Source organism: Callithrix jacchus, chromosome 3, assembly GCF_049354715.1.
Source record: "Callithrix jacchus isolate 240 chromosome 3, calJac240_pri, whole genome shotgun sequence".
In the NCBI taxonomy this organism is placed as follows: Eukaryota; Metazoa; Chordata; class Mammalia; order Primates; family Cebidae; genus Callithrix; species Callithrix jacchus.
Window position 1 is genome coordinate 140,050,583 of NC_133504.1, and position 23,484 is coordinate 140,074,066.

A 23,484-nucleotide genomic window follows, 5' to 3' on the forward strand; every position below is an offset into this window, starting at 1 on the left:
AGCACTGATCTATGAGAGCAGCTATTGGTCATAGCTTGGAGCTGGTCCTTTAGGTCCTCTTTGGTACTGGATCCTGGGAGGATGGACAAGGAAGTGGTCTCAGGTAAGGGGTGAGTTAAGTGGCAGTGGAAGGTACTTAGGAGGCTCAGGGCAGCAGCGTTTTTTCCTCCTAAACTTTTATTTTAAGTTCTGGGGTACAAGTGCAGGATGGGCAGGTTCATTACATAGGTAAACATGTGCCATGGTGGTTTACTGCACAGAAAACACCATCCCTTATGTATTATTAGGCCCAGGATCCATTAGTTATTCTTCCTGATGCTCTCTCTCTCCCCAGCCCCCACCCCCCACCCCACAGGACCCAGTGTATGTTGTTCCTCTCTCTCTGTTCTCATTGTTCAGCTCCTGCCTTATAAGTGATGTGGTGTTTGGTTTTCTGTTCCTTCATTTGTTTGCTGAGGATAACAGCTTCCAGCTCCAACCACGTCCTTGCAAAGGACATGATCTCATTCTTTGTCATGCATAGGACTCCATGGTGTATATGTACCACATTTTCTTTATCTAGTCTATTGTTGATGTGCATTGGGTTGATTCCATGCCTTTGCCATTGTAAATAGTGCTGCAATGAACAAACACGTTCATGTATCCAATAGAATGATTTGTATTCCTTTAGGTATATACCCAGTAATAAGATTGCTGGGTCAAATGGTATTTCTGCTTCTAGATCTTTGAAGAATCGCCACACTGTCTTTCATAATAGTTGAACTAATTTACATTCCCACCAACAGTGTAAAAGCGTTCCTTTTTCTCCAAATCCTTGCCGACATCTGTTGTTTCTTGACTTTTTAATAACTGCCATTCTGACTGCTGTGAGATGGTGTCTCATTTTGGTTTTGATTTGCATTTCTCTAATAATCAGTGATGTTGAGCTTGTTTTCATGTTTGTTGACCACATGAATGTTTTCTTTTGAGAAGTGTCTGTTCATGTCCTTTAGGGCAGCAGCTTTAAACAACTCACACAGAAAGTTCAATATCTTAACATCCAGTGTGGCGCGATGGGTGTGCCCCAGCCGAATACCAGAACTGGCTGTCATTTTTCAGTGTTCTCCGATCAACCTGTGGACAAAACAAACTGATTTTTAAGGACAGTCTCAGAGTTGAATATTATATTGATTTTTTAAATATATTTTATTATGAACACCATGCTTAAATTATTTTTTACAAAAGACTTCAGACACCTTGTAGTTTAAAAAAAAACCCTTAGAAATAAAGTCATTAAGATATGGGTCATAATAAAAGTGTATGTAAAAGTTTTTGTTATGGGCTAAATGCTTGTGTCCCATAAAATCCTTAGGTTGCAATTCTAAGCCCCCAACGTGACAGAGAGGGGAGATGGGGCATTTGGGAGGTGAGTCAGTCACAAGGTTGGAGTGCTATGAATAGGATCAATGTCTTTATAAAAGAGACCCAGGCTGGGTGTGGTGATTCACGCCTGTAATCCCAGGACTTTGGGAGGCCAAGGCACGTGGATCACAGGTCAGGAGTTCAAGACCAGCCTGGCCAAGATGGTGAAACCCCATCTCTACTAAAAAAAAGTATAAAAAAATAAATTAGCCAGGCGTGGTGGTGGGCATCTGTAATCCCAGCTACTCAGAAGGCTGAGGAAGAGAATTGCTTGAACCCAGGAGGTGGAGGTTGCAATGAGCCAAGATCTCGCCACTGCACTCCAGTCTGGTCAACAGAGCAAGACTCTGTCTCAAAAAAAAAAAAAAAAAAGAGAGAGAGAGAGAGAGATCCAGAGAGCTCTCTAGCCCTCATTCTGCCATATGAAGACACAATAAGAAGACGGCTCTCTAGGAGCCAGGAAATGGCCCTCACCACACACTAAATACTCTAATTCTTTGATCTTACACTTTCCAGCTTCCAGAACTGAAAGACATAAATGTTTATTGCTTATGCCACTCAGCTGATGGCATTCTGTCATTGCAGCCTGAACTAAGACAGTTTTATTCTTGAAAACTTAAACTAAGAATGCATCATGAAACTGAGCACTAAATTTGTCTCTGAGTTTCTTAGTTTTAACTATGCAAATAAACCTAAATGCTTCAATCTTTATGCCTAGGATTTAGGGGTGCAGGACCAAGATGGCATTTTGATGTGAAAAAGAAAAGCTTCAACTTATTATATTCTTTCTCAAAAGCAGGTCCACTCTGTCTCCTGCTCCACATGAGAATCCTATCACCAAAGCAAAACTCACCAGCTATGTCTCTGCTGAGCCAAAGGCCAATCCCAGCTTTAAGGTAAATGAGTATAGGTTGGGCATAGTGGCTCATGCCTGTAATCCCAGCACTTTGAGAGGCCAAAGCAGGCAGATCACTTGAGGTCAGGAGTTTGAGACCAGCCTGGCCAACATGGGAAAACCCTGTCTCTACTAAAAATATATAAATTAACCAGGTGTGGTGGCCAGTGCCTGTAATTCCAGCTACTTGGGAGGCTGAGGCAGGAGAATTGCTTGAATTTGGGAGACAGAGGTTGCAGTGAGCCGAGATCGCACCACTGCACTCCAGCCTGGGTGACAGAGTAAGACTCCATCTCAAACAAATAAAAATAAAAAGTAAAAATTTTTTTAAAACGTAAATGAGTAAAGAAAAAATTAGGGAAAGAGAAGCTTGGTATCAGCAGAGGAGAATGTGATTTTGAGGAGGAATTTTGCTTCAATGACCTGCCTAAGTGTAAAATGCTAGTCTGGATGGACACCTTAAAGAAGATAATTTCCATTCCATTGAATTCCCCTCACTCAAGTATAGGACCAGCCAATTATATGCAGTCTTATTTCACCAGAGTAAAAAAAATGAGAACTTTGCAAACACTGAAAGGTGATCTGGTGCCTCTCAGCATATCTGGGGAGGCAGTCATATTCATGCCTATGATTCTTTCTTGCAGTGTCTTCCTAGAGTTAAGGAAAGTCCTTAAAGTTTGCTATTAATGCCTACTGGCTTAAGACTAGAGTGTAGGGTCTCAGGGAGCTTGTTTCTGACAGATCCTATGATGGAGAGGATTACAGTTTAGGACCAAAAGGAATACCTTCTACATCTTTTTCATTATTGTTTATGTGACCCAAATTTCCCCGATCTCACCACCCTGTAGTACAAAAGAGAGGTCAGGAGCGGTGGCTTAAGCCTGTAATCCCAGCACTTTGGGAGGCCGAGGCGGGTGGATCCCAAGATCAAGAGATCGAGACTATCCTGGTCAACATGGTGAAACCCCGTCTCTACTAAAAATACAAAAAATTAGCTGGGCATGGTGGTGCATGCCTGTAATCCCAGCTACTCAAGAGGCTGAGGCAGGAGAATTGCCTGAACCCAGGAGGCGGAGGTTGCGGTGAGCCAAGATCGCATCATTGCACTCCAGCCTGGGTAACAAGAGCGAAACTCCATCTCAAATAAATAAATAAATAAATAAATAAACAAACAAAAACAAAAGCGATTGCCCTGGAGTCCCATCTGCTGATTCAGGGTTTCATGTCCTAAAGGTTTGCCTTAAGATTTCTGAGATCTCCAGGGAGCTTTGTAAGCACTAATAACATGCCTGCTCCCAGTGGGTATCTGCTGGCCACGTGTGCTTGGCATCTGCTAACCCCTGCCTGTGTGCTGCACCTCCAAGGGCAGCAGAGAAAGGGGAAAAGTGGGCTTTTGGCTTTCTGGAAGAGGAGAAAGGGATAAGGCCGTGACAACCTTCCCTGAGTTTACACAGGACAAACTCTTACTTCATAAAATGGCAGCCGCCTGGATCTGCTTCTGATTTGTTCTGCACCTTGCGCAGGTCACCTTGGTGCTTTCTACTTCAATTTTCTTTACTGAAAATGGCAAGAATTCTCACATCTCACAAAGATATAGTGGGAACTGGCTATTTAATGATTGGTTGGTATTTTGAAAACATCAAGTGCAAGGTAAGTGCCAGGGTAGGAAAGCCAAGTATTTGTGGCTTCCTTGGTGAGCAGCTGGTTGTACCTTTTTTTTTTTTTCTATAAACATTCACAGGAAATAAATTGAGAGAGAACAATCTCAAATGCCCAAAGTCAATACATTGCTCTTTAAGCCTCTTTACTAAACTAGGTTGCTGCACAGGTGAATCCCAGGTTACGAGGGGACAGTCATAAAACAAAAACAAAAACTCCTAAGCAACCTGAAGTTATATAACTAGGAGCACTAGGACTGTGGAAAGTTTGGGAAGGGATAAGGCTTCATACCAACATTTGATAATTACATTTTAATTAAAGGAACATTTAATCCTAAACTACTCTAGTGACACTGATTGCCTTAATGAAAACCTTTACTTAAAATGTAAAGAAGGTATTTAGGAGGTTGAAGAGAATGACAAATGTCATGAAAAGGAAAAGACAGATATAACATTGGAAAATTTTACCTATTCCAATTCATGCTTTCAGAAACCATTATCAAAAGAAGCTTCTTCCTTCAGAAAATAAGAGGCATGTTGTGGGTCACCTTAAAAATCATTATGTTGAAGTCTTAAAATGCTCATACCTTAGAATGTGACCTTATTTATAAATAAGGCCATTGCCGATATACTTAGCTGAGATGAGATTACACTGAACTAGGCTGGGTGCTTAATCGGTATGACCGGTATCTTTATAAAAAGGGGAAATTTGGACACAGATGTACACATTCAGGGAGTACACCCTGTGAAGATGCCAGCAGAGATCAGGGAGATGATTTTACAGAACAGGGAATGCCAAAGATTACAAGCAAACCACAGAAGATACAGGAGAGACACGGCTTCTCTCAGAAAGAATCAGTCCTGAAAACACCTTGATCTCAGGCTTCAAGCCTCCAGAGCTGTGAGACAATACATTTCTGTTGCTTAAGTCACTCAGTCTTTTGCACTTTGTTATGGGAGCCCTAGGTGACTTACATTATTTCCCATTCTTCTAAAGAATCAGAGATAACGAGAAGAAGGGATTATAGGCAGTTGACATGGGTTCTTCAATACCTAATCTACTAGTTTAAAGATTTGCTTGGGTGAATATATTATTTTCTTAAAATATAAATATTTCCTTAAAAGGTTATGATCATCAGTTATTTACACCTGATGGCAACTGTATTTTCAAGAGATGGCCACAGTGATAGCTCTTACCCCACGTTGCCCTTCTAGAATATTATCATTCTCTATTAAGTAACTTCAAATTCCCTTCTCTTGAATCTATGTGGGCTTGTAATTCGCTTGTAACCAGTATCTTCTGAGGCTAGGTCGCCAAAGTGGATGCAACTGCTGCATTGGGAGCTGAAATGCTTGCACTGGAGCATTTCACTACTCTGAGGCTGCCATATTGTGAAGAGGCTCAACTAGCTCTTACGGAAAGACCGTCTGTGAAGAGAGAGATGCCTAGCAAGACTGCAGCTTCTTCAGCCCCTCTGCTGTCCTGGCTCCAGCCTCTCTTCTGACAACCACTTGAGGGACTCCAAACCAGAATCTCCCCACTGAGCCCTCTCTGAATGCCTGACCCACAGAAACTGGGAGAGGTTAAAAATGACTGTTGTTAAGTCACTATGTTTTGGATGATTTATTAGGCAGCAATATATAATGGACACACCTTAATGCATTATTCTGATAATCAAATTTCTTGACTTTTAAATTAACTGTTGTAGAATTTAATTTTCTCTAGGAAAGAGTGAAAAGCCCAAGGAAAAAACGATGACTTTGGTAACCTAAAAACAACGACTTTGCAGATGTCCCCACAGCCTCATGGGCAATTTTGTATAGCACTAAACACCATCAGTGTTGCTCCCCTTGGCATTTGGCCCTGTCATTAATCAGAATGTGAATGACAAGGAAGTACCTTAAGAGTTGAAACCACTAATCACACTACTGTTTATGTAAATCAGTCAATTCCAGATTGGAGGGTCCTTTTTTACTCCCTATTGCCAAAGGTGTTCTTATGCAAAATTGTGTCATCAACTGTCTTTGCCAAGAACAAGATAATTATCACTTGTGCCAGTCTTGCATGTTGAATTTGCCAACTTCTGAAGACCTCTATTTTCAATCAGAATCTGGCACTTACTCTAATGATTCTTACTTCATTTGTGATGGGGTGGGAGGACCCGGATAATAAAGGTGTTTGCACTTTGAATAATCCCCAACCCTTGGCACATAGCGCTGACATAGCTCTGCTCAATTATGCAAGGCCATTTCCCCCAGTCATTTCCTTCCCTTCAGAACAAGCCTGGATCCTTTTGACACTCTCTTGTTCCAAATATTCCCTATCTGCCTGTGGCTTGTTTTCTATGGTGTCTTTGATTAGGCCTTCTTCTATCAGGGCATTTGAATAAATAATCGCCCTGCCTCTCTTTTGTTAAGGGAGTTCTTGCCTGCCACTTCTGGTCACCAAGACAGCCCACAGCGTTTCCTGCCAGGAATTAAGATGCCTGTGAAATCCACTCTCACCCTTCAACTGCCTTGCAATGGAGTCCTTAGAAAACTTGACTTCTTTTCCTTTTTCAGCCACGAAACAGTGGTTTCTGGAAAACAGTCATTTGCAACATGGCTATTAGTTAAGAATCTCTGCAGACAATAGCCAAGGGGCAATAAAGAAAATGAAAAGAAAAGATTTCATAATCTCTTATTTGTGATTTGCAAGTGGTAGCTGCTAAAAGTGACTTCTGTGAGCAGGCAGCTGCTTCTGCCATTTACAGTTAACCACATGATCACAGAGCTGAGAGAACCCTTAATTCATCCTCTGCATTTGCCAGGGCCTGCAAGGCTGTCTGAAGAGTGTTCCAGAATCCTCAAGTGCTGTCCTCACACCTACAGTCAAAACACACTGGGGAGAGGAGACATCTACTCCTTGTCAGAACAGAAACAGAAAGACGACTTTGTCACCTAAACTTTGAATTTTCTTGGTGAACAATCTTTGAATGCACATTGACCCCAGTTCTCAAATACCATATGATGTTATCATTCCCCTCATTTCACATATGAGGAAACTAAGGCTCGAAGCGGGGAAAGTACTGGCTAAGGCCTGAAAGAGCTGGAACAGGGTGAACAAGCACCTGGGTTTGCCCAGGGCTTAGGGATTTTCTCAGATTTAGGACTTGCAGTGCTAAAATCAGGACAGTTATGGGAAAGAAAAGTTGATCACCCTAGGTTTGAACCTGGTCCAGCTTGTCCCCAAAGCCTTTTCCTCTGAACTCTGACACCACCCTAAGTTGTCTTCAGGCTGAGATTTGGGTCTGGCACATATGGGGCATTGAATGGCTGTACCATGAAGAGTCCACTTTCCCCTGTCAGAGAACAAAGTCAGGGGTGTCAGCCTCACAGGATCAACCCAGGACACCAGGCCCTCTTGCAGGTTATTCAGAGCCCACTAGAAAGACTAGTTTGGGAGCTGACTCTCTAGAGAGATGAAAGGCAGGTGCAAAAGTGTGCACCACCATTACATAATGTGCCACATCAGAAGACATTCTATAAGGGACCCTAAATTATCACCCACAGCACTGGCAGGCCTGCCTGGTTGCAGAAATCTCAGAGATGGCCATGAAGGAGGCAGGATTTTCCTGAAATATACAGGGAAGAATTTCACTGACTTAGTTAACAAAAGCTGACTAGAGCATATTTTTGCCAAAAGCAGAAATCAAAACCTTTAGACATTTTTCAGTGATGATCTATAGCCTTCCCTCCCTCTCTCCTTCCTTCCTTCCTTCCTAGCCCACCCCAGTTTTCTCTTTCAGGTTGTCTCCCTGGTCTGCAGTGGAGACCCAGGCACTGAGCAAATGCACTGTTGAGAGGGTTGTGGCTAGAGCAGAGTCCTGGTTGCCCACTTCCCTGCACATGTACCGTGCCAGGTGTTGTCCTTTAGTTCCTGGACCCTAGGAGGTCTGGGGAGGGCCAGGAGGTTGGGGAGAGAACTGGGAGGGAGGCATGGGGGTGGAAGTAGTGTCTCAATGTTGAAACAAACAGCTGGGAAAGCTGTACCCGTGCATTAGGCTTTCTCAGCCCTGAATGGGAACAGCTGTCCTACTTAGGTAGCGCTCTGAGGCCCTCCTCCCCATTCACCTGCCCCTCACCCTCTCCCCTGACAGGACAAGAGATTAAGACTAAATGGATCTCAGAGATATCACCTCTGGTTCATCACCTGGCTTGACTTTTTCCTTGTAGAGTTGAGGGACTGAGGCATGGAGAGAAGTAAGATTTTCGAGGTCACGCATGAGTCCACTTTGATGCTCTGGGGTAGAGGAGGGAGGAAGAAAAGAGTCTATAGATTCAAATCAAAACTCTTTCTCTTCCTTCAGCTGCTCCATGATATTAGCCCAAATACTTTTCAGCCCTCTCTTTCTCCACTGTGTCATGTCAGGCAGGCAATTTTTTGTTTTGTCTTTGAATTATATTTTTGCTAGCTCAGTCCTCTTTTCTGTCTCGTCTCTGTATCCAAGTAAAATCATTCACAGTAGTCAGTGTCTTAAACAGACAGAACTTGGGGTTGGGGGCACCTTGTGCAGAGGAGGTGGTACCTGCTCTTCCCTCCTACCTGGGGCTCCCGTGACACTGTTAGAAGTGGCTGCAAAGGCCATGCAGTGCAGTGGTTAGACCATGAACTGTGGAACCAGAGTGCCTGGGTTTAGTGCCCAGTCAAGCAAGCTTTTTAACCAAGTGATTTTGTTTTTCTTGTCCCCAGCTCCCCACCCCCTAGTTTCTACCAGCACAGGGCCCATCCCTGAAATTTCAGTGGTGGGTGTGAGGATTCTGTCCTCACCCTGTGTATTAGGGAATTACAATCAGGCCAAGTGGCCTCAGTCTGCAACATCTTTCCATCAGTCATGGAAGAGGCCACCTCTTAAGTGAGACACCACCCCCACCCCTCCTGAGAATGTCACCACACTGCTTCTCAGGCAGCCCCGGCTGACAGCTGTGAAGTGAAGCATTCATTCATAAGCAAAGAAAGAGGCCTCCTCCCCAACTCCTTTCACAGATGAGTGATGCCACCCCCCACCGTTGCCAAGGGCCATCCCCTTCTCTAGCCAATCACAGGAAGGGGATCAAGAAGGAAAACAATACTTGTGACCTCCTCATTCATTAAACCCTGGACAAATCTAAATGGAATGAGGAGAAACTGTGTTTCTTCAGTAGAAGAACAAATGCAACCACACCAGATGCGACAACCCTACCCAGATACAGGTGCTGTTGATGGGACAGAACGTATAACTCCAGGTCATCAACGCACCTAACACTCCATAGGACCACAGATGAATTAGAATCCACAATTAGAATCTAATATACACAGGAGTCCAGGTGCAGTGGCTCATGCCTGTAATCCCAGCACTTTGGGTCAAGGTGGGCAGATCACTTGAGGCTAGGGGTTCAAGACCAGCATGACCAACATAGCAAAACCTCATCCCTACTAAAAATACTATAGATAGATAGATAGATAGATAGATAGATAGATAGATAGATAGATAATAGATAGATAGATAGATAGATAGATAGATAGATAGATATACACTTTAGCTGGGCATGGTGGTGGAGGTTGCAGTGAGCCCCAATCGCCCCACTACACTCCAGCCTGGGCGACAGTGCAATACTCCGTCTCAAAAAAAAAAAAAGGATCTGGTGTATAGAGTTCACCAAAAGGATGACTTTATCATTACCATGCCTACAACAAACCACAAAGAATACAGAGTGTGACGATGTCGTAACTTCCACTCCCTCCTCACCAGGGAGCCTGAGAAATCCTCTTCCAGGAGGAACCAAGGGAAACGTCTCTATCCCCAGTTGGTTGGCATCCTCTTCTTTGTCTAAGTTCTCTGTGATCCTCTTGGCTGATTCTCTTCTGCTTCCCCCACCATTCTAAGTTCCAGCCAGGTTGAGCCAGGAAGGGCTCTCAGGGAGTTGGAACTGCCACAGCATCTACAGAATTCTCAACCTCTCTGCTTGCAAGTTCACACCTTGGGGGCAGAACTCTCAGCAACCTTGCCTCTGTCCTCTGCTTACCCTCTTCCTCATTTGTTCTTGTACAGGTCAGATTTGTGTCCTTGGGAGGCTTAGAGTCTTCATTGTGAATTTACTGACATGTCATTGGTAGTTTTGTGTTCCCCAAGGAATAGCTTCTCTCTCTTTGCATCATTTCTCAGGTCCATATGCTCCCTATTCATAAATCAAATTCCTGCACTTCAATAATCTCTAGTCTTTTGTAGGAAGAGAACAGCTGTCCTCACTATCCAGACATCCCTGCATTATATGTGGCTCTACCAATGTCCTGCTCGCTGTGGCACCTGGAGGTTTGGGTTTAACTAATTTGCCCAGGCTCCACACAGACGACCAAGGGTGGGAAAATCCAGCTGCTTCTGGGAACTTTTATCAGCAGCTACCATTTATTTGGTTATTGAGCCACTACTATACTCTGGGTATTATTCTAAGTGCTTTACGTATCTTATCTCTAGTACAACACTGTGAGATAATTCTTATTGGTCCCATATTACAGAGGAGGAAACAGAAGTTATATAAGCTACCCTTGATCAAATTGGTGGTAAGCAGAAGTGGTGCGACTTCATGCAAGTCTGCAGGATTGAGAAGCCCACACTCTTTCCTTTCCACCATTCATCCAGTCACAGTAAACACTTACTGAGCACCTTTCTTCTCCCAGGCATTGTTCCCCTCTCGTGGAGGAACATCTCACTACCCCATTCTTCCTCCTAATTCTCTTGATTTGAGACAATGAAGAAAAGAGTTTCTAAAACCCGTGGCAAGGAAAAGATTTAGAACAGCAAATAGAAGGAAAATAATGCTTACTGTGTGGGGTAATTTGAAGTTCGTGAATCACCAGGAGAGAAAGAACTGTGTGAGAATTACCGTCTCGGCCATACGTCTCTAGTTTACATAACCCAGGTGGCAGCTGGAGCTCTCAGGCAGAGGCAAACGTGGGATTCTGGAATTCCACTGAAATAGACTAGACAACAGGAGGACCAGGAAAATGAGTCTTAAACCCCTATAAATTGTTTTTCTTTTGCCACGTTTTTATAATTAGTTGTGGTCTTGGACTCAACTTCTCTAAGAAATCAACAGGAGCATCCAATCCCATCTGGTACAGGAGAAGACGAGAGGCTGACAGATTGTATGTGAGTTCCTGGAGACAGTGGTGATATAAATACCTAGGATCTAAACCTGCAGGAAGAAAATCAGTGGCCAATTATCTCCCTTATTTGCAGTGTTGAAATAATCTTAATTTTGCTGAGAGCCAAAGCAACTTTATCTCATTGGAAAAAAAAAAAGCACAGAAAGAGAGAACTGACATAGTAAAACCCAATTGCCACGGCTGGACTGGTGCCAAACATGAATGCAGTTTAGACTATTGTATTTTGAAGGCTGTCTTAGACTGGCAAAATCATGGGTAGCACTTTTCTGCTTCTTCACTAATAAATGAATCCTGATTTCATTCAGATATCAGAGTAATTTGTCTGGAGAAGGTGGATTCTTCCCTTAGGCCCAGGAGAGGAACCATGATCAGCCTGATCCCTTTTCTCTTTGCAAATGATGGATTTCGCTAATGTGTTGGGTAACATAACCCCATGCTCAGCAAGGAGACATAACTGAAAGACTCCTAGTGACTTCTGAAAAGATTTTCACCTGTCTTTGGATATTTTGTTTAAAGATATGATGAATGGAGCTACTGTAGCCACCTTACCACCATGAAGAAGGACAATGCTGTCACTCTGAGAGCTACAAAACGAAAGACAGAAAAAGCTAGAAGTCTTGGTTTCACCAGTGCACCCCTGAACAGTGGGCACCACATACCTGCAGAGGTGTGTGAGGCAAAAACTGCTTCATGGTTTCAACCACGTTTAGTTTCATCTCTGTGACACACCGGATATAGAGAAATAGCTTGAAGCAGGCACATTATGCAAGAGAAAAAGAAATGTCTCATCTGAACCAGGATGAGACTCTGTTGATGCCAGGACCTCTATCTTTTGGGCTGTACTGCCTCTGAAGGAATCTAGAAACTGAGCAAATGACACATATTCATTGAGCACCTACCAAGTGCCAGTCATTGTGCTGGATCACAGGAGTAGACAATGCAGAAAGGAAATTGTCATCATGGAAATCACATGGAAAGACAGGTGACAAACAAGCAAACAATTAAGGATAGGTGAAAACACTCCTGGGCTACTTTCTAAGTGTTGGTTCAAGTCAGTCCTGAGTGAAACCCTGACTCTGGAATCAGACAGAACTGGATTCAAATTCCACCCCCACCATTCACTGTGACCTTGGGAAAGTTATTTAGTCTTTCTGAGTATCAGTTTCCTCATCTGTAAAATGACAGTAATAAAAAAACTAACTCAGCCGGGCATGGTGGTAACACAGTTGTAATTCCAGCACTTTGGGAAGTCGAGGCAGGAGGATCTCTTGAGCCCAGGAGTTTGAGACCAGCCTGGGCAACATGGTGAAACACTGTCTTTACAAAAATTACCAAAATTAGCCACGTTTGGTGGTGTGTGCCTGTGGTCCCAGGTACTCAAGAGACTGAGGTGGGAGTAGCTGGGAGGTCAAGGCTGCAGTGAGCCAAGATGGTGTCGCTGCACTCCAGCCTGGGTGAAAGACAAAAAACAAACAAACAAAAAGCCTCCTAGGGTTATTGTGAGGATTACATATTAAATAAGCAAATACACTCTGTAAGTGCCTTACATGGAGCCTGACACACAGTCAGTCTAACTAGATTATAAGTCATCACCTTTGTCATCATCACAATAATTTGTGCTGTCATAATAATAATTTGTACAATAATAGTAACACAGTGGGTATCAAATGATAAGCAAGACATAGACCCTGCATTCAAGAAATCATGGCGGCAAGAATCCAGATCTGGCCATAGAACAGTCAGAAGTTAGGCAGTGAATTAGGCAGGAAACAAAAGAATTCCTCTGGTAACCAAGGTTGGGTTAACCTGGGTCCCTGTCTCAACTCTTTCCCACACATGTTTTATAACCATCACCCCCTTTTCTAAGAGGGAAAGAGATATTCTAAATGAGCACTGCTCTTCTTTCACATATGGCTACTGTTCCCAAGAGATTCAAGTGGGCTTTTTCTTTCTCCGGTGAAGTGAAAAACACAGGGTGTGGTTATCGGGATGGCACTCACTGGGTTGTGCTGCAAACCAGCAAATGCACACAGATACTCCCAGAGATGATCTCACCAGACCTCGTCTCCCTTCCCTCATTCCCTCAAAATCATACCCACCTAATAATGTGTTTAGTGCACTGCAATTGAGTATTAACTCCCATATCTAGCTAATAAAATAGATAAACATCAAACAGCTGGGCCCTCACACCCACACACATACCCTCGCCTTTAGAAACTTTTCCACTGACTGTCACCCGAGCCCCTGAACTCTCCGTCGCACTCTGCATGCATCTTCCCACAGACTTGCTCACACAGTGGCTTTTTATTTGCAAGCCCATGGGGAATCTTTCACCTCTCAGACAGGAATTTCATTAACGAAGGGGAAGGGAAGGCAAAAGAAAAGCATAGATGCCGGGAAAGAAATGAGAATCATTTTTGAAGGAAACCTAAAATTGTATCGTCCTAGCCCAAATATCTCCCTTTTAACTGTTCTTTATTTGTACATTCTGTGCCCAAAAGAAAACAACTTTTCATTAATTGGGCAATTGTCCAAGCTCTTAACTTGGCATCCAACCCACAGAGCTGTGAAATCAACCGCACCAGATCTACGCTCTGAAATGAGACAACACCTAACTGGAAACCCGTTCAAAGTAAGGAAGTGGGCGAAAAGACTCAGGGTCCCTTTTCTCTTCCCCGTCTTCTCTCAGCCACATCTCTCTTATCCAATCTTGGTGAAGAAGCTTGCTTGGCTGGGAGAGAGGTCAAGGATGAGAAGGTAGTGACAAGAAAGTTCCATGAAACTCTCAGAGGTCCCAACCGGAACATCAAACCTGAATAACCAGGAGAGACGTAACCTCGGCATACTTTGAGTCGTTTTCCTCCTGCCCATGCTGCAGGTTTTTCAGGTCCTTGCTCGAGCGTGCACTCACAGGCGTAAACAAACGTGCTATCGCAGCCTGCGTCAGCCAGCCCCAGCTATTTAAGCAGGCGGGCATCAGCAAGCACAGCTTCCAAACCGCACTTGTCTTTGCCTTTTCCACGTAAGTACCTTTCAAAGGTCTGCCTTTTATGCAGAGGAATGAGTTTGTGTAAGAGCTAGACCAAAATACTCTCGTTAACCGTATTTGCTCTTCTGTTGGAAAACGGTAGAGGTAAAAGGGAGAATAGGAATGAAAAGCTTACCCCCCAGCAGAAGCCAGAAAATGCTGCTGGGTGTAAGACATCAGCCTCTTACAAACAAATCTGCATGGGGTTGAGGGGAATTTAGAGGAAGGGGAGTCCGTGCTGGTCTTTTGGCCAGCAGGTGAGATGTTTTTCTTTCTCTCTCCTATTTCGGAAAGATAACTTTGAAACCAGCACTTGTGTGACTGTGTCAGATGCCTATGATTTTCTCATTTAGAAGCAGATTATTGTTATTCTAATCCCAGGCTTTTATCCAAAACCAGACTTAATATCATTTTAAAATATGTTTTGTGTTTGACTCAGGGAAGTGAGGGAGGTGTCTCTGGATGGAGAAGTGACTTGATTCTGAATTTGCAGTGCTGTTTATTGTTACTTCTGGTATTCATAATACTTATTTATAACAACAAAAACATTGTTTTTTTTTTTTTTTTAGATGAAAAGAGATCCCAGCCTCTGGGGTTTAGAGGAAATATAGGTTTGTGATATCTGAGTGGCATCTAAGTACTCAGGGTAAACTGTTAAGTAAAGTGGAATAGGAGTCATTGAATAAAAAGGTAGAGTCTATTGCACAGTTTAGAGGAGAAACTCTTAAAGAGAAGAGGAATGCAAGCAGTTCCCATGCAGTGGCACTGCCACGGGACAGGGCCCGGGAGTGTGTTTAGTTAAGCAGGGTTAAGTATAACCAGGGCAGGCAGAGAACAAAACAAAGGTGCTAGAGAGGAGGGAAGGGAGGAAAAGGCAGGAGCAGATTGTAAAGGATTTATAATTAGACATCAGAGTCATAAAAAAGCAGAGAGGAAATTATAAGGAATACAGCAGGGCATTAATTCCATAGTCTATCCCTTTGTGTCAAGAATCTGGTGAAACCCAAGGGCCTTTCCCAGGTATTCATTCCCTGCATCCTGAGCCTTTCCCTCTACCCCACACCCCAACCCACACCTTGACTCTCACTTTCTGGACTCCTGGAAGTCCATGGACCCTAAATTAAACTCATGTGCTTATTTTTTAAACTGGGCTGAAGCTGCCCACTGAGGAGTCTCTCCGGAAGTGGTGGGGAGTTAAACACCTTTAACATGGCAGGCACTTTTTGGCCACGAAACGGTTTTAAGTTCATGAAGGTCTTATTTCAATCAAGCAAATAATGAGCAGTATCTGAGCAAAGATAAGTTGAGCGCCAAGAGGAAGAGAAAAGAAAAAGTGGATCCTAGTCTCAAAGAGCTTGAAATCTAAAGTCCAGGAAGATAATTAGAAGTTCTATCCAGGCACAAAATAGGATGTGTTGAACGATTACATTTGTATAAAATGATAGAAAATGCAAACTAATCTATAACAAAAGAAAGACGATCCATGGTTACTTGGGAAGGTGGGGGAAGAGGAAAAAATGGTTGGGGGGATTCCCAAGGGGAAATTCCCAAGGGGGATTCCCAAGGGGAAACTTTTGGGGGTGATGGATATGTTCATTGTGGTGACTGTGACCATTTCTTATATGGGAAGATTAATCAAATTGTATAAACATTCAATATTATAGCTGATTACCCCCAACAAACAATACTTTAACAATATAATTTTTTCTTTTTTCTTTTCCTTTTTTTTTTTTTTTTTTTTTAGACAGAGTCTTGTTTTGTTGCCAGGTGCCAGGCTGGGGTGGGGTGGTGCAATCAATCTCAACTCACTGCAAACTCTGCCTCCCGGGTTCAAGGAATTCTGCCTCAGCCTCACGAGTAGCTGTGACTATAGGCGCACGCCATCACACCTAGCTAATTTTTGTATTTTTAGTAGAGATGGGGTTTCCCCATGTTGGCCAGGATGGTCTCGATCTCTTGACCTCATGATCCGCTTCAGCCTCCCAAAGTTTTTACTTTTTTGAGTCAGGATCTCACTCTATCACCCAGGCTAGAGTGCAGTAAGTAGCATGAACTCGGCTCACTGCAGCCTCTGCCTCCCAGACTCAAGCAATCCTCCCACCTCAGCCTTCCGAGTAGCTGGGACCACAGATGTACGCCACCACACCCAGATAATTTTTTGTAGAGATGGGGTTTCACCATGTTGCCCAGGCTGGTCTCAAACTCCTGAGCTCAAGCAATCTACCTGCCTTGGCCTCCCAAAGTGCTGAGGTTACTAGTGCGAGCCAGTGTGCCCCACCAACAACATAATTTTTAAATAAGTAAAAGCGTTTCTAAAGCTCAGCCTATGAAAAAATAAATAAATAAATAAATGAAAATAAAATTCAGCCTATGTAACATGCTAAACATAAATGATGAATATTTATGAAAAAAATAATTCAATAAAGCACAGAGACCAGACAGTAAGGATAACAGACTTTTATAGAACTGGGTGTGTTGCTGGAGATTATCTAACCTAGTGTTTCTGGGGCCTGGAGAACTTTAAAATTAAAAAAAAAAACATCAGCAAGTTGGGTGGGGCACTGTGGCTCATGCCTGTAACTCCAGCACTTTGAGAGGCTGAGGCAGGTGGATCACCGAGGTCAGGAGTTTGAGACCAGCTTGACCAACATGGTGAAACCCCCATCTTTACTATAAATACAAAAACTAGCCTGGGCATCGTGGCAGCCACCTGTAATTCCAGCTACTTGGGAGGCTGAGGCAGGAAACCCGCTTGAACCTGGGAGGTGGAGGTTGCAGTGAGCCGAGATCGTGCCACTGCACTCCAGTCTGAGTGACAGAGCAAGACTCCATCTCAAAAAAAAAAAAAAGTGACTGGGCCCCGCTGTGGCTCACCTCAAGGCAGAACAGGGTAGCAGCACACACCTCCTGCTCCAAGGAAGACAGCAGCCACTGGGAGTGTGCCGCTTCAGCAAGATGACTGTGCTTTATTTATTGCAATTTTATGCTGTGATTATGCATGTCAATCTATGCTGAAAATGGCAACTGTGCCCACTGTGTCTCCAAAAGAAAAAAAAAATTCTGACCAATTAAATCAGAATCCCTGGGTGTGCAGCCCTGGCATTGGTTTTTAAAGTTCCCCAGGTTAGTCTAATGTGCACCTAGCGATGAAAACCAGTGAAATCAAAACCATTCACTTGACAGATAAGGACAGTAAGGCCCATAGAGAGGATGGGGATGGCCCCATGGCACCTGGCCACCAAGTCTGGGGGCAGGATGAGGCTGGGAGGCTCAGGGAATACAGCAACAGAAGCTCAGAGGTAGTAGAGAAAGAGGCTGCTTCTGGGTCCTCAAAGTCACACTCCCAGCTCCAGCTAGGATAGGGTATCCAGAACCTTCCAAGCAAATCCGTGGAACCCAGACATGCTCCAGGGCAGCAAGCCAGAAGAATTACTCAGGGCCTCCAAGGTGCATTATTAAAGGATTGTGCTGAGTGAGAAGAGATATTTCAAAACGATAGCTTCCTTTTGTTCCCTATTAATATCTGGCATAAGCAGAGGATTAGAATTATTGAAAGGAATCTCAGTGTACACACCAGGCACTCTGCTCTGGGAGACAGCCAAGTTGTTCTTTCAAGAAATAGCATGTGTGCATTCCCAGCATCCGGATGAGTCTATCTGGCAGTACAGGGTCCTTTAATTAGGACTTCCAGGTCAGGCCCAGGCAAAAGCATGAGTGGGTGAAGTTCGTCTTTGTGACTTCTGTCCTTCCTGTCTGCAGCTCTTTAGCTCTCTCTCAGCACCTGTATGGGTGCAGGCGTTGGTTCAGAGGTGTCTGTGCGACCACAGAGCCTCACTGGCTCCACGCTCCCTCTGCTTCCAATGGGTTCTCATCTCCCCTTCAATCCAAATGTGGCACTTTCCAGGTCTCATTCTCTCAGGGCTTGTTTTATCCATCTCTGGAAAACTAATTAAACTTATGATGTTAATAGATAATACTTGTTTAATGAATTATGTCCCTCCTTGGTATATTAAGTAGGTTCCAGCAAGATCACATATCTAGGAGTTCTTTGAAATGTCATATAAATATAGGTACTATTTGACTTTTAAAATGGGGCAATCAGGAGAATCCAAGTTTTATGCAAAATGTATCCTCCTTATTGGTCAGAATTCCAAGCAACTTGCTGGGGAAAAAAATACCAAGATTGTCGGTTTTCAGTATAATTTTTCAAACAATATCCAGTAGGCAACCATCTACAGATTGTGGGCACTGTTAGATTTCTTTTTCCGAATTAGTCCATTCTTAAATCAATGCAGTCGAACTCATCAGAAGTAGCTGTATTTCCTGAGTCTTTCTGAAAAACAGAGAGCCACCTTAAGGTTACTATAATGGAGACAAAATGTCAAGAAATTTTGCTCATAGGATTTTAAAATATTACCTGCTTCTTTCTTGGGAGCAGAAGGCTGGCACCAGCAGAACAGTTTAGCTAGTCTTAGCGGCCAGGAGCCTCATTCTTCGGGAACCCAGTTTTGTAGGTGGGGCAGGGCCCCCCCTCTACCAAATTCATGTGGCTGTGGACCCATTCTAGTACTTTTGTCCTGTTTGAAAACCAAATTGCTGCAGCTCTTGAAAGCAAGTGGCAGCTGCCTGTGGCCAGTCCTGCCTCTGAAGAGGGGCATGGCTGGGTGTGTAACTAGCATCTCTTCTGGGGAGGCGGAGTCTGCTGGCAGTCAGAGCCCAGAGTAGCCCTGTAACCAAAGGACACATTGTGGGAGCAGCAGTGGGGAGGAAAGGGAGAAGGCGAGCTCCATCCTGGCACTCTAGCTCTGGGTAAAAGATTAGACCGTTGGCATCAGGGCAGCAGTCAACACCAGTTTAATGCCCCTGTTTGGAAGGCAAATGCTTTTTCCTGTTATTCAGAGTTTCCCCCAAATTTAAGAACAAAGAAAAATGAATGGCAAGTTTGCATGACTGATAAAACAAGTTTGTATGACTGACAGAATTTCTTCCTTCCTTGGATGACTTTTCTTTCAACATTTCCCCTTCATCTTCATTTCCAAATTCTCTCATTATACAATAACTTAGTTCAAGAGGTCACCTGGACATTTTTAAGGCTGTATTATGACCTAACAGCTTAATTTCTGGATGTTGTTGATGGCTTCCTTAGGATTTTTGTTGTTGCTGTTGAGATGGAGTTTCACTGTCACCCAGGCTGGAGTGCAGTGGCACAATCTTGGCTCACTTCAACCTCCGCCTCCCAGGCTCAAGCCATCCTTCCACCTCAGCCTCTAGAGTAGCAGGGACCATAGACATGCACCACCATCCCTGGCTAATTTTTTGTAGTTTTGGTAGAGACAGGGTTTCGCCATGTTGCCCAGGCTGGTCTTGAACTCCTGAGCTCAAACGATCTGTCCATCTTGGCCTCCCAAAATGCTGGCATTAGAGGTACAAGCCACCGCACTCGACCGGCTTCCTTCAACTTTTAAAACATCAAGTGAATAGGGACAGTGAACAGGGCTAAGGAAAGAGGAAATTGTTGGCAGAGGGTAACCTGTAGCTTGGAGTGGTTTATAAAGCAGTAACTGCCCTTTTAAAAACCAACACCTGAGGATCCTGTAGCAACCCCTGTTCTGTCCTGGACCACAGCCATCCTGCACACTCCTTGGGGCATCGCCTGGCAATGGGGAACAGGTTCGACAGAGGGGCAACAAGCCTGATGCTGCAAACGGAAGGCTCCTGTCTCCTGGCGCAGGAGGTGCATGCGTCTGCTGTCTTCCCGGGCCAGGGCCCTGATGTGTTTTTGGCCTTCCAGTGCTGTTGAGTTTGAACACACAGTGCAACCAAGCAGGTGCAGGTTAGGCTGTCCTTTTTAGATGCTGGGAAAGTGCCTACCTCTACCTTTTACAATATGCTGAACAATCGTCCCCAGAACTCCAGGCTGAGCTATCTCCTGGGAAGCAGAGGACAGGTCAGGTGAGCAGGAACCTGGGTCCTATTTTCTCAACTGTAATGGAATTTTTAAGCAGCTGTGAGCCTGAAAGATTCGTTGTCCCAGTGGAATTATTAACAGCACCCCCTTTTACTCTAAAAAATACCTGACCTGAGCAATAAACTATATGGTCGCCTGTGAGTGCAATCCATGAAGATTCAAGATCATAAAGTGACTTGCTGGGAATCTCAGGGTAAGTTGGTATCTGAGCTGGCTCTTAAACTCAGGCAGCCCCAGGCCTCATTCTCACCTCTGTACCAAGTCATTTACTCTCCCTGTGACTCAGGGTTCCTGTGGGAAGCATTGTATCCCTCCCACCCAGACTGAGAACTAGTATGTTTATGTTGGCTAAACCAAAAAGAAGTTCGGTATAAATGTTGGGCGTTCAAGGAATTGTTTATCACAAGATCAGGTTACTCTGATATTTGCTTCAGGCTCTTATTAGCTCATGGCCATATTTAGATAGAAATAGAAGCTCTTTTAAACGTAGAGAAGTTAGCTAGGCATGGTGGTTTGTGCCTAAAGTCTCAGCAGTTTGGGTGGCAGAGGTGGGAGGACTGCTTGAGCCTCATCTCTGCATTTTTTTTTTAATTAGCCAGACGTGGCAGCACAAACTTGTAGTTTGAGCTGTTTGGGAGACTGAGGTGGGAAGATTGCTGGAGCCCAGAAGTTTGAGGCTGCAGTGAGTTATGATCATGCCACTGCCCTCCAGTCTGGGCAACAGAGCAAGACCCCATCTCTAAAATAAATAAATAAAAAGTAGAGAAGTTGATTTTACCCATCTCCATATAATTTCTTGTAATTTGCTTCTGGTAGTTTTGATAAAATGTGACCTAATATGAAAACTCTGCCAGACTTTTTACAAATGATCTATTCTGTCCTTGTATGTTTAGAACAAAATGAAACAAAAACTTGAGGCAGACATTGATTGGTTGTAATCTCTTAGTGTATACTGGGCAGGAAACTAGCAGCAGTCATTCTGGCTGTTTGATCTAGTCATTTCATCTAGGATCAGGAGGAAAATTTCCTGGATTCTTAAGGTCATGAGAGACCTGCTTAGATAGTCTAATCATTGTTGTTGATGTATTTTTATTTTCTTCCTGCGTGGCTTCTCCCCAAGGAAATGTCTGTTAATAAACATCTTTCCTTAGCATTGATATCCCCATCAACCCTTTCCAAATTTTCAGTTTGCTGGCGCCCAGGAGTGAATCTGTTTTACAAAAACTTTAATTTAATTCAGTGGCTAATACTGAATTCAATAACTAATGTTGGAAGTATCTATCACTTTATTATATATGCTCTACGCTCTTCCTGGGAAGTACACTGCATCTTTGGAGATGGCTGGAACTGGGATTTATGAAGCAGGAATGAAGACAGCAGGAGATACCCCTACTTTCATTAACACACTGCACCTGGCTCAGGGTTCCACAGTTGAAAAGGGAGGAGAGTCCTTGAAACTAACTCAACAGTTAAACAATAGGCGACTAAACAATAGTAAAATTAGGGCCAGGTGTGGTGGCTCATGCCTGTAATCCCAGCACTTTGGGGGGACAAGGCAGGTGGATCACCTGTGGGCAGGAGTTCAAGACCAGCCTGGCCAAGATGGTGAAGAGAGACAGGAGTCTCTACTAAAAATCCAAAACAGCTGAGCAAGTTGGTGCATGCCTGTAATCCAGCTACTCAGGAGGCTGAGGCAGGGGAATCACTTGAACCAGAAAGTGAAGCTGCAGGGAGCTAAGATCACAGCACTGCACTATGGAGCCATTGAATGATGGTACTGAAAAGCATAGAAGGAGGTCGTGGAGGTCAGTCTTTTCCTTTTGAGGAAAAGATTTTAAGCCCGGGGTTGAGGGGGGCTGCATTATAAAGGACATTAAATAAGCCATGAAGTATTCTTTCATTATACAAAAAATATAGTGGAAAGAATTAAGCATACCTGAAAGATGGGGCAGTCCATCAATCTTAATTTTTTAAGCCTTTTTGTTTGTCTTTAGGCCTATGATGAGTTAACATAGTCTTCAATTAATGGCATACACGCCCCCTCTTAGGTTTTATAACTCATTCCATTTCTCCTGCTCTCCCATTCTCCCTCTTTTCTCTCTTTCTTTTCACTGAACACTATAATTTTTAGGTCTATCTATGTTCTTGATGATATTTCTAATGAATTATGATCAGTAGTCTGTTAATTGTATGTATCTTTTACTTATTAACTCCTCCAGTAATGGACATCTCTCCTGCCTACAATTCTCTGAAATGATGCTGTAATGAATATTCTCATGTATATGTTCTACCACCCTTTAGATCTGGGTGGTGGGAAATAGAGGAAGGGAAAGAAGTGGGCTAGAAGGCTTATGTTTTCTTTACACAGTATGGAATATTGAACTGTCCATGATAAAAGGAGACATAATGTAACCAGTTCTGGTTTAGTATTTCAAACATTTACAAGTTTCTCCAGGTTCTCTTGTACTTTAATAAGAGATTGAATGACAAATAATTTTCTGGAACTAAAAGAGCACAATCTTCAGTAATCTCCCCTCTCAATATAATTTTCTTTTCTTTTTATTTATTTATTTAAATTTCTTTTAGCCAGTCAGGCCAGGTGAAGTGGCTCACACCTGTAATTTCAGCATTTTGGGAGGCTGAGGTGGGTGGATCACCTGATCCGGAGTTCAAGACCAGCCTGGCCAACATGGTGAAAAGTTGTCTCTACTAAAAATACAAAAGTTAGCCAGGCATGGTGGTGCATGCCTGTAGTCCCAGCTACTCAGGGGGCTGAGGCAGGAGAACTGCTTGAGTCCGGGAGGCAGAGGTGCAGTGAGACAATATCAATGCCACTGCACTCCAGCCTGGGTGACAGAGAGAGACTCTATCTCAAATACAATAATAATAATAATAATAATTTTTTAGGTAGTCAAATTTAGCAATGTGGAGTTGCAGTCAATGTCATTTTCTTTCCTTTCATTCTTTCTTTTTTTTTTTTAGACAAAGTTTTGCTCCATCATCCAAGCTGGAGTGGAGTGGCACCATCTCAGCTCACTGTAACCTCCACCTCCTGGGTTCTAGCGATTCTCATGCCTCAGCCTCTAGAGTAGCTGGGATTACAGGCATGTGCCACCACACCTGGCTAATTTTTGTATTTTTAGTAAAGACGGCGTTTCTCCATGTTACCCAGGCTGTTTTCAAACTCCTGGCCTCAAGTGATACTCCATCCTCTGCCTCCAAAAGTGCTAGGATTACAGGCATGAGCCACCGCGCCCAGCCAAATGTCGTTTTCTTAAATTTGGCTTTATCAAACTAGAAGCATTTTATTTCTCGATATTGGTCATTGATTACCCAGAGAAAGCAAAT

At 43.6% G+C, this 23,484-nt stretch overlaps 1 protein-coding gene and 1 long non-coding RNA gene across 5 annotated transcripts in view; one reads left to right on the forward strand and one right to left on the reverse strand.

Annotated features, from left to right (window-relative positions):
* Positions 1–957: 957 nt before the first annotated feature.
* LOC144581818 (uncharacterized) lies at positions 958–14,075 on the reverse strand. Its single transcript, XR_013533104.1, has 2 exons — positions 13,343–14,075; positions 958–1,113 (listed from the first exon to the last, which is right to left on the reverse strand). It is a non-coding gene; the product is annotated as an uncharacterized LOC144581818 (long non-coding RNA).
* Positions 13,709–23,484, forward strand: part of HOPX (HOP homeobox) — a 31,575-nt gene continuing 21,799 nt past the window's right edge. For 3 of the 4 annotated variants that reach the window (XM_078367187.1, XM_078367186.1, XM_035293650.3), the window contains exon 1: positions 14,128–14,162. Coding sequence is in view for 1 of the 4 variants with exons in the window: in XM_017970545.4 (XP_017826034.2) it covers positions 13,740–13,772 (33 nt within the window). In the remaining 3 variants the exon portion in view is untranslated. Of the gene's footprint in view, positions 13,773–14,127; positions 14,163–23,484 lie in introns of those variants that run through there. The other variant, XM_017970545.4, reaches the window with a different exon arrangement.